This window comes from Thunnus maccoyii, chromosome 8 (assembly GCF_910596095.1).
Source record: "Thunnus maccoyii chromosome 8, fThuMac1.1, whole genome shotgun sequence".
Classification (NCBI taxonomy): domain Eukaryota; kingdom Metazoa; phylum Chordata; class Actinopteri; order Scombriformes; family Scombridae; genus Thunnus; species Thunnus maccoyii.
The window spans coordinates 5,878,732-5,890,150 of record NC_056540.1 but is presented as its reverse complement, the minus strand read 5'-3'; the positions used below and the strand labels follow the sequence as shown (position 1 = coordinate 5,890,150).

At 41.2% G+C, this 11,419-nt stretch overlaps 1 protein-coding gene across 2 annotated transcripts; it reads right to left on the bottom strand.

Moving 5' to 3' along the window:
- Window positions 1-3,746: 3,746 nt before the first annotated feature.
- Window positions 3,747-10,005, bottom strand: slitrk4 (SLIT and NTRK-like family, member 4). Of its 2 annotated transcripts, XM_042419468.1 has the most exons (3): window positions 9,829-10,005; window positions 6,382-8,926; window positions 3,747-5,741 (listed from the first exon to the last, which is right to left on the bottom strand). In XM_042419468.1, exons 2-3 carry the CDS (start codon window positions 8,882-8,884, stop codon window positions 5,734-5,736), a joined length of 2,511 nt encoding a protein of 836 aa, XP_042275402.1. In that variant the 5' UTR covers window positions 8,885-8,926; window positions 9,829-10,005; the 3' UTR covers window positions 3,747-5,733. The 2 variants fall into 2 exon arrangements, with proteins under 2 accessions (XP_042275402.1, XP_042275401.1); XM_042419467.1 differs by having other exon boundaries at window positions 3,747-8,926.
- Between the last annotated feature and the right edge of the window lie 1,414 nt (window positions 10,006-11,419).

Sequence of the window (11,419 nt, the reverse complement as noted above, 5' to 3'; positions counted from 1 at the left end):
ATGCCAAAACGTTCCAGTACCATTCCTGAGCACATTTTTGGCATTCAATAGACTTGTACCACCGCTGCTACAAATGTTCCCTACAGCTGAATATGGTGTCAAAGAGAAAATAACAATATAATTAAACCAAATACTACATAAATCCAATCATGAGTAAAGAGAAACTTAGGAGTCATGCAACATGCGTCAATATGAAGAGATGTAGCATTAAAGCCAACAGAGAAACCAGTGCTGATACACACCACAACAAATTGTAAAAGAAATATTGTATGACAGTGACAAAATAAGTCAAATGGAATCTAAACCTATTCAACCCTGATGGACATTGGACACCATTGGATCCATACTTACAAATGCATGTTGTGCAAGAAAGGATTGATCAACATCCAAAATCTTTGTTTTAAAGGGCCATACCAATGGCTTTGTTATTGACTTACCTTTACTTTACATCACAACTTACTATTTTGCAAATCATGCTACTATGAATGTGTAGGTATTTTATGTGTTTTGTCTAGCCTTCCAAGCATTAAAATATTTTATTTTGATATAACCTAGTAGGTGCTATACATCACACTGAATATCAAGGTATATTCAATTTTTTGGGTCAAAATTACATAATTATAACAGAGTCACACAGACTTTTATGTAAAAACTAGCTGGTAAATTGAAACCAATGCCTGGAAATATAGGAAAAAAATACAGTAAAAATATCTAAACATACAAACCATACATTCGGTAGGTATTAATGGGTGTGCTCCAATTGGCACAGTGTGGTCAGTGGGCATGGTAAATCTCTAATATGAAATAATTTAAAACGTTAATTCTTAGGTAGGACATTTCTTGTTCAAGCAGCAGCTGCTCATAGAGGATGATTAAGAAAATTGTTTTCTGGGCTTTTACAGGATTTGCAGTTCAGGAGCTACATACACTGATGTGGTTCTCACATTCAGCTAAAGATCACAATGTTTGTAAAATACCATGGCAGTCATGTCAGGCTGCACTTTGATGAAATCTGAAATGATGAAGACATTTAAGATATTTCCATTTGGTGCAATATTGCAAATATTTTTTTTTTTAAATGGCATCCTAGGTTAAAGTATTTTGCTCAGTGTTAGCATCACAAACATTCAGTGAAGTGTTTGAACAGACATATGTGTGATGTGGTCATACAATGTAAAAAAAAAAAAAGGTGTTTCTAACTCTGGGGCTGCTTTAGGTAAAAATTGAATGGGATCATTGGGGTTTAAGAAGTGAAAAAAAATAAAATAAGAACTTTTAAAGTGATAGAATGATGTGTGATTGGCTACCATCAGTAGCAAATGCAGTTTAATCCAGACATGCAGGACTGTTTATTACTTATATTCTAATAACAAAATTAAATGACATAATTCAACTATTATTATTCATTATTTAAAAAAAAAAAATGTTGAATTTTATTTTCGAGATACAGCACTTCTTTATACTTAAAATGTATATTGTTTAAACTCTTGGTTATTCGCTGTCTAACTTTGGTACAGAAATATGTATAGATAGTGGCTGCAACACTATCAACACAAATGCAGACACAACAGAAGCCTGGTTTGTCTGTACAGCAGCCACATGATACATTTATACTGCATGGAAATGGAAATTTCTACAATGGCTATTATTCATAAATGCATAATTCCTGTTCTTTTTGATGATAAAAACCTCTAGGAAAGGGGGAACAGGAGAAGAAAGGAGAGGGATTAAGTTGACAGAATATCCACAGTGAAGAAGAAATTCCCCACAAGTACAAATGATCAACACTAGAACAAAGTGGGGAGAACATGAAAATATAAATAGGGAATGAGACTGCATACTGTATTCACAGAAAACATTTGCACCCAACACAAAAATACTTATTTCCAATAAATATCCTGTATATTTTTCATTGGTTTTCACCTTCTCTTAGAAGATACATGTTGCTTTTATCATTCTGAAAGTAATTGTTATGTTCTCTTAGGATAAATGTCCAATAAAGAAAAAAATAGGATCATAAAGTTTCAAACTTTTCAATTTTACTTAAATTTCTATGCTGCATTTAAGTGCAGATGGGAAAATGTGACATCCAAGACCTCCAAGTACATACTTACTTGTTTAAATGTTCATAGTTTGTGACACAAATACAAAAACCTGTTTCTAAAACTGTGAATAATAACTAGTGAAATTATTATCATATCTGTTTTGTACACTTTTGTTTTACCAATTGCCTTTTTTGCTCCTAAGATTGTGCTACAAATACTGAATTATTAAGGTTATGAGATAGAGATACCCTACAGAGCCAGCTGATGTAAATACTGACTGAAATGTATTTTCATGCAGTGTAAAAGTGAGAAAAAGCCAAAAAAGAGAAAAAGAAATTCAGTTGTAGATTTTGAGAAAACATATCTGCCAAATTAATCATTAGATTTTGATTTAGGATAGGTTTTTTGGTATATTTTGGGAATAAGTCTGCAAATAATTGTTTACTATAATTGTTTACTTTAATATTGCACCTCTCTTTTCATTTATTTTCTTTTTCATAGATAAGATTTGATAAAAACACTTTTTTTTCTTTCTGTCTTTCCTCCTGCAGTCCAGTCACACCATTTCACACTCTTTGCTGTGTTCTTAGCTCACAGCACCCCTTGTGGCCATTTCCATACTTAAAACCTTTCTACCTTCCTATTCCAGCAGTACTTTCCAAACATTTCCAATACAGTCTCCCCCAAACAGTTGTGAATTTCATCAAGCAACCCTATCAGATAAGAATATACTCTAGGCCACAGCAGAGATGACTTTTACAGTTAGAATTCAGCACAGAATTGCATAACAGTCTCTGCAGCAGGTGGGATGATAACAACAGAGAGAAGAGAAAAACCTATCATCAGGCTCCTTGTACTGTTTTTCATTGTACTAATATCTGGTGAGTTAAATTACAGTGAAAATAAAGTATTTCTCAGTTTTCTAGTGATGCCATGGTATCCCCCTCAAGGACCCCTGGAGCTTCCAGGAACAGAACCCTGCATAGGAGCCAAGTCACTGCAGTAAAATATTGGACTGAAAAGACTCTTTTCCAGCCAATTTGAGTCTTTTTTAAGTATCGAAATGATGTTTCTACTCTATTATGGAGTGGTGTGATCAAAAATATGACAGGAGAGAGGAAAAGATGTGGAGGAGGGAGAGAGAATTTGGAGGGGGTGGGCATATCAGATTCATACCCCCTCCCCACATCCCTTTTTTAGTTCATAACTGCCAAGGGTATTAATAATTAATGAGGACAATTCTCTGGCGTCTGGATGAGTCATACTTTCTGCTACTTGGTTTCCCAAAAGCCCCATAGGTTGGATTAACACAGAAACAAGAAATCTGAATTTTTAACCCTAAAATGGAACAGACATGAATGTTTGATAGGTGCCTAAAAACAGATGGATATATGATACTTGCTAGACAATAAAGTCTGTGCTACAAAAGCTTTAAGACTTAAAAAAGAGCAAATTCTGGACACGTGAACATGGATTTCACAGGAACAGACACACAAAAAGTGGAAATGTCAAATGAGGCTGCATTAAAACAGGTGAACATGAAGTTATTTGGTCATATAACATCTTTGAAATGTGATTTCAGGATATTTTTCACTTATCTGAACCACAGAAACAGCAAAAGAAAGAATCTAAATGTCTAGTTTGGCATGTAGTCTTGCTTGTATTGAGACTGGAATAAAACCAGTTTTGTCAGAATATGTACCAAACCTTAAGATGTGGTTCTTAAGTCAGTTGCAAAGCATGCCATGGTTTCATGGCCTTAAGAGCAACAAGCAGCAGTTTCCTCATCTCCACAGCCAGTTTTCTCGAACTAAACAGACTACGCAAACATATATTATGCTTGAAGGCCAGCCAGTGTTTGTACATGAACAAAACAAGTACAACATTCTGTCACTTGAGCTGTATTCTGTCCAACACTGAGCTGTCAGACAGTCCAACTTGTTTTGTGAAAAAACTGGAAGCAGGATATGAAGGAGCATCGGTAGTTTCAGTGAAAGAATATTTCTGTCTCATAGTAAAGCAGCTTAGAAAGGCTAAAAGGACGTAAATTAAAAGAAAGGGGGGACACAGTGCAAATAGGTGCTGATTTTAATACCTTGATTTCAACATGATTATACAAGAGAAAATTAACCAATATACAGGAGATTTATGACCGATAGAAAATTGTATTTATTATACTTTCCAAGATACATTCTATTCATTTGTAATGTCAATAAACACTGATAATTTTAACTTAACAATACTTTTTAAATAAGGACCGGATAGAGTTAAGTTGATAAAAAGAATTTCGAAATAGAACCTGTCTCGACAATATAACCTCAAACTAAATAAATTAAACAAAAATTAATTGAAGCCATCATGACTGAGCATTTTTACTAATATTGCACATGGTGTTTTATGATATGATTCTGCCCAAATTCTCGAGAGCAATTTTAGAGCCTCAATTCGTAGCCTTTCCTCACCCAGCGAATGTCTCCATTCCCATCCCAACAATCCAGAACCATATCAAGTTTAATGCACATTTATTTTGGTTGCATAATGTTAATAAGAAACCTTTTACAAGATACTGTGGGAGATATAAGAATAAGGAAACTGCTTGAAACTTCACAGACTCTATCAGGCCTCGGCTTGTCGTGCGACACAATAAACAGGAAACATCACAGATCACATTTCACAACCCTCACCCAGCGGGCCGGGTTCTTCAGTAAACTGAGAGAAACAGAAACCCTTTAAACAACTCAACAGTCACTTCTGGTGACGTGAATTAGCTCTGATGCATCATTCTATCAAGTCGTTTCCACTCTTTGTGTATTATTCTTTTTAAATAATACCAATAACTCTTTAAATAATCCTGCATAGAAAAATAAATTAACTATGTTGTTAAATTTTTTTTTTTTTACTACGAATTGAGAGCTGACAAGAGGGGGGGGTGGATCACCGATTGAATTATATTAGCGGTCTGTTTGACATTTCTGGGTTGTAGTCTCTTGATGATGATGCTCCGTCGTACAGTATGTGCGTGTGCATGTGTAGATGTTTCTTTCCTTGTAATTTACAAACCAGTCCCACAGATACAAATAATGTAAGACTTACAAAATAAATTCCAGGTTACGCTTACATGGCAAGCAGCTTTGTAATTTTTTATCCTTGGGTTTTCATTTTTCAGAAACAACATCCTCTGACAGTGTATGTGCCGTTAGATTTCACCCAAAACATACAGTTTTAAGTAGCAACTTGAAGAGAAAACACAACTCCATTCAGAAGACACTATATTTAACATGGCTCTTTACACAAAGAAAACAAGTCATGAAATCATTCCCAAAAGAGTTTTGCAGTGCCTTGACTTCCCGTGAATGGAAAACATGAGCCGTTTAGCCTCCCAGCAAAGAGCAGGTGTTCTGCTACTGGTGTATAATCCAGACAAGATGGCAGAGAGTCTGCAGCCGACTCCAGAGAGCTTCCCCAACAACAAACAGGTATCCTCACAAATTGAAAAAAAAAAAAAAGCATAAAAAAGCAGTAGCATCCATTGAGTCACCATTTCTGTTAATCTCATCCCAGGAGAAGTGATTTTGGATACTTTCCGGAGCAAAAGAAAACAACCGAGGTGCCCTCCTTTTCCTTTTTTTTTTTTCTCTTTTTTTAAACGAGGGTTGAAGACCGCGAGGTATATTCTCAAGCACTGTTTTCAAGACCCTTTGATTTGGTAGGAAAAACAAAAGGAGGAGAAAAAGAACAACAAGAACAACAAAAAAGCAGATAAGTACCCATTTCAATAGCAGCAAAAATACTATAAATGTCTGGTTGCTTTTTAGGGTGTCCTGTGGTATGTATGTGGGATTCATACATGTAGTGGCATGGATAATCCAAAGGTCTTTTACTGTGAAATACATCCACGCTGATTCTAGTAATAGCTTTGTAGTGTGGAGCCATTTTGTCCATCTCTGCATTGGTCATTAAGGATTACCAGAAGGCACTTTTTTTGCTGTATGTGTGTGTGGGAGTGTGTCTGTGCATGTGTGGCTGCAGAGAGAGAAATGAAGAAAGAAAGCGAAAGATCTGGGGTGGCTAAATGATGTGTGTGTGTGTGTGTGTGTGTGTGTGTTTGTGTGTCTGTATGTGTGTGGCTAGAGGGGGAGAAAGAACCAGAGAAAGGCAGATGTGTTTGGCTGTCTGTCTGCCTGTATGTGTGTCTGACTTTCTTGTGTGTGTGTGTAATCAATGCACTAAATCAAACACAACAATCCTTACATTTTACTCAGTGCAGTCTGCTCCTCGAGCACCTGCAGGTAATCAGGCGTTCCTTGGAGCTTGGCTTTCAGCTCGTAATACTCACTTTTTCTCTGCTCCACCACGATCTTACTGTGGTTCCCGCCTATCAGCGATGACTTCTTCATCTTTTTATCCAGTGTTTTCTCCGGGTAGCGGATTTCATACCCGCCCATGCCTATACTGTTGAAATCTCTTTTGCCGTCCAGGAAGTTCTGAATGAACATGCTGGGCTCTCGGTGGGGAAGGAACTCCTCGAGTTCGTCGATGGTGCTGAGGCGCTTGTTGCGCTCCAGGGTGGAAAGCGAGTCTTTATCCTTGTCAGCGCTGTTCCGGAGGATAATCTTCTGCCTCTGTGAGTCGGCAAACTTGAACCCAGCATCCATGTCTGAGGAGCGTCCGATCCCGCAGGTGTGGCTCTTTCCGATGTGATCGATGGTCTGGGGGATGAACGCTTCGCCTCCCAAGTCATCTCCCGGGATGGAGCCTTTTTTGCCTGATTTGTGGCTATGTCGGCGGAGCTGCAGTGACATAGAGCCACACTCCTGATTCCCCAGCCCCTCCTGCCTGCCCACGGGTTTCTTATTCCGCCTCAGGACAAAGACTAGAAGGCAGAAGGCCACAAACACAGTAAGGATTAGCACTACAAGGATGCTGAGGATCATAATCGAGAGAGGCACAGGCCCTCCCGGTGGGGCTTTGCCAACTCCAGCAGGCGACACTGAGGTCAAAACAGGGGTGGCGCTAGTGAGAATAAACGGCGGCCTTGCAACAAGCTTAGGGCACAAGATCTCATTTTTCAAGAGGCGCAGCTCAATGTTGGAGAACTGCACAGGGGAGGCACATTTCACCTCTTTGGCAGCCACTCCATCACTTAACTTCTCTAGCCAGAGTTTGAGGGCGACCAGATCGCAGGAACACTCCCACGGGTTCCCTTCCAGGTCTATCTGGGTCAATGACCGCAGCTGGTCCAAGACACCGCTCACTGGCAGGGTCATGAAGTGGTTGTTTTTCAGATTCAGTCTAGCTAAAGAGACACCCGCAAACACGTAGGCGGGGAGACTCCGCAGAACATTGTTGTTGAGATACAGGAGTTGTAGGTTCGGCATAGAGTCAAATGTGCCTGCTAAGATTTCTTTTATGGCATTGTATTCCAAATACAGGTACTGTAGGTTTGTGAGGCCCAAAAACATCTCTGGGTGTAACTGTTCAAGCTGGTTTCCATTCAGATACAGTCTCCTCAGGTTAGTGAGGTTAGCAAACACACCTTTCTGGACTGTGACAATTTGATTGCTGCCCAGATGTAGCAAATCTAAGCCCTCAAAACCTTGGAAATCAGTCAGGCTTATGTCACGTATGTAATTCCCACTCAGGTGAAGTTTCTTGGCATTTGGGGGTTTGGGAATGAGATCAGCTAGATTTTTAATATTCCTCTCCTGACAGCTGACGCTAATGCCAAAGTCAGAGGGGTGAGCTTTACAGCTGCAGGGCTGGGGACACAACAATGGAGGGGTCCGCGTCTGAAAGGAAACAATCTGGCTATTTCTTCCAAATGGAGGTAAACCAACCACATTGCCATTACCATAAATCTTAGATGAGTCAGTGGTTTTTGGCGATTTTGTGGCTATGGGAGCCACGGTGGTTGGGGACATTTTGGAGGGCGACTGCCCATTATCAGGCATTGGGGGTGGCATCCTAACATCAAAGTCACTTCCTGTTCCCATGGGACAAAGCTCCTGTTTGTTGGTTTCTTTCAAGAGCCTCCCGTACAAGTCACTTGGTGTTTCACATATGGCCTCACCGATAAAAATATTATATGGCATGTTTTCAAGCCATGCCTTGAGAGGTGCCAAGTCACAGGTACAATTCCAGGGGTTGTCGTCCAGCTGCAGCTCTACAATGCGCCCAATGTGCTCCAGAACCCCTAAATAAGGAAGCTTCTGGATCCTGTTCCCCCTTATATCCAGGTGTGTCATTGAGGCAAAGCGAAATATGTTGTCAGGAAGTGCCTGTATGAGATTATCATTCAGGATCAGCACTTTTAGCTTGTGCAGTTTGTTAAATGCTCCCTTTTCAATGTATTTTATCAAGTTGTAGTCAGCCTGAAGATACTCCAAGTTTTCTATCCCTTGGAAAGTGTCTGCTCGCAGCACCTTTAACTCATTATTGTTCAGGTGCAGCTGTTTCAACGCGCTCATCCCCATGAACGCTCCACCTTCAATGTTCTGCAGTTTATTGTTCCCCAGCTGCAGTGACACAGCGTGGGTGAAGTTGAGGAACGAGTTTGGGTAGAGTATGATTAAGAAGTTGTTCTGGAAGTTAAGATGGTATAAGGACGAGGCCGGCGGGATGAGTTGCGTGGGTCGATAGACGGTGATCTTTTCGCAGTTGACATACAGCACGTTTTCCACCGACATGCAGGAGCAAGCGCTGCAGGTCTCGGCCATCAAGTCCGAGGCGGAAGGGTCTGCCATCGGGGGTCCGTCCGACATGGAGGGGGAGGAGAGGGAGGAGGAGAGGGTGCCGGAGATGGAAGAAGAAAAGGCTGTCAGCAGGAGTACGAGCAGCATCTCGCCGGTTAGAAATCCTCCCCCAGAAAACCATTTAGTAACCTTTGGAGAAAAAAAAAGACAGGTGCATGCACAAACATTCACACACACACACACACACACACACACACACACACACACACAGACATACATACACATGTACAAACAAGCCCAGAGACACATGGACACACACACACACACAGAAAGCAAACCATCAAAATGCATATTTTATATTGATTATACTGCAATTTCAAAATCAAATCCCTTTTAGTGCTTTTTTAAAAAATAAAATACATCAACATTTGGGCTAGAATTATCATTTTCCTGTACATATAACCATATGCAAATTGCCATGCTAATGCTGCACATCTCTAATTATTGCACTTTTTTTTTATTAGAATCATTGCAATGAGTGGCAATGGCTTTGACACAATGATTCACCCTAATCATTGGACAACACTAATGCTGGATACTGAAAAATCCGTACTGCAGGAAAAGTAACATATGTTCTGGAAATTACTCAAACCCATGAGCTGCTGCACATCTATGCATCACATTCTGATTTCCCAAGGCATGAAGCATCATCTTGGAAATATCTAAAACAGCGGCACCACTATATTCTTCCCCTCTCAGCATATTCAACATAATCAAAGTCAAACGGCTGCAGTTCTCTTTTTCATGGGGGTCTCATTTGAAGCCAGCAGTGGCAGCGGCACCACCACTAAGCAGCACATTCAGGTTATTTAAGAAGCAACAGTGAGAGCAAGGGGAAGAGGGAGAATTGGGATTGTGCCCGTTGCTGACATATTGAGAGTGTTTGAGCGGCAAACATTTATCAAACCATTTTTCAACACATTTGACATCAGGTACAAAAACGCAAGAAAAATGTTCTTCAAATCTTTAAATAAAAAAATAGCTCATTATAAAGGAAAAAAATGGGTGAATTCTAAATAAATTAGACTTACCCAAAGCTGAGGTGGTAAAGAATGCGGCTCCCTCTGGAGACACAGGGTAGCATTGGTGAGACATGGATGGAGACGTACGCAAACAGTCCTCCCAGCTGAAGTAGAACGCAGACAGTTATAGGGGCGCAACAAGGTTTCTCCAGCCCCTATATCCCCATGTAGGCTACTGTATATCAACCTGAGCCAAGCACACTGGGGTGGGGGGGAGGGAGGTGAGGGAGGAAGGGAGGGGGAGGGAAGGGGTGGGGGGGTGGGGGGGGGCGGTGGAGATGGAGAGAAAGGGGGGGAGGCTCCGATTTCACCCGATGCGTCTCTTGCTGACGGGCTCCTCTTGCTTGGAAAAATTACCCCTCTGGTCGTTCGGTCCCCAAGGTGGTTGTACTACCTCCATGGAAGAGCATTCATTTGGTTGCAGGAGAGATAAAGAGAGACTGGGAGATAGAGAAAAAGAGAGAGGGCGAGTGAGGGAGAGAGATAGGGAAAGAGAGAGAGAGAGAGAAAGAAAGAGAGAGAGGGAGAGAGAGAGAGAGAGAGAGAGAGAGAGGCAGGCAGCTTTAGATATCTTGACGGTGCGTCCGGCGACTCCAAGGCGTGAAAAAGGGCGCAAGGCGGTCGGTGATACGGTGAAATAAGTCCGTCATACTTGGAGTTTTTAAAAAAAAAATTTTAAGGGAAAACTGGAAAAGGAGAGGGTGTAGAGAGGAATAACGGGGGAGAAAGGTTGTCAACACTGTGCGTCTGGCTTCAGCTCGGCTCAGCAAACCCCAACGATCCAATGAATAAATACTGGTTTGTTTGGAACGATCCGGAGTGCTGAAGTTGCGCACCGGGGCAATGCTTCAGCGGGCAAAAGCTGCCAAAACGCTCCCATCAGGTTATGTGTATCAGTATATTATTCTCCATTGGCAGCATAAATCCAGTCATTTGCTCTGACCCCGTGCGAAACAGTTATTTTCTCTTTAGTGATCAGTTTATTTGCAGGCAGCGGCAGAAAAGATGCTCATTTCAGTCTCCATCCAACGGGAGGTAATCAAAAAGGACGGATGTAAAAAAAGACGGGCTATGGGGATATCGAAGCTCCTCTCCCTGATGAAAAAAAGCGGAAAGCACAGAGAGAAACAAGAGAGACAAGTCAGGACAACAGAAACCGGTGCGTAAAAATGAATAATGCAGTTATTCAGCCTTTAGTCCGCTGCGGTGCAGCTGGAAACTCCGCGCCTTCTCTCGCGTCCATCGCTCCTGATAAAAAAAGAAAAATCAACCAGAACTTGGAGGGGAAATGTTGGCATTTATAAAGCCAAAAAGATCCAGTTCGGGGAGGAGGGGAAAAACGGAGGGAGTTAAAAGAGAGAGGAAAGAAAGCTTGTGTTTCCCCCTCCTGTAAGACAGAACAGTATCCGTGTCAGGCGCATAAGTATGCTGGCTCCTTCTGCAGCCGCATTCACTGAGCTTCCCACACGACTAAAAGAGGAGAATGCAGAGATGTAGAGAGAGGAGGAGGAGGAGGAGGGAGGAGGAGGGGGTGAGAGAGTGAGAGAGAGGGAAAGGGGGGCGGGGGGGTCGCTCTCACGTAGACCGAAAAAAAAACCTT

Excerpts from the sequence above, each read along its gene's own strand:
- slitrk4 (XM_042419467.1), bottom strand. The coding sequence starts at position 8,884 with ATGCTGCTCGTACTCCTGCTGACAGCCTTTTCTTCTTCCATCTCCGGC.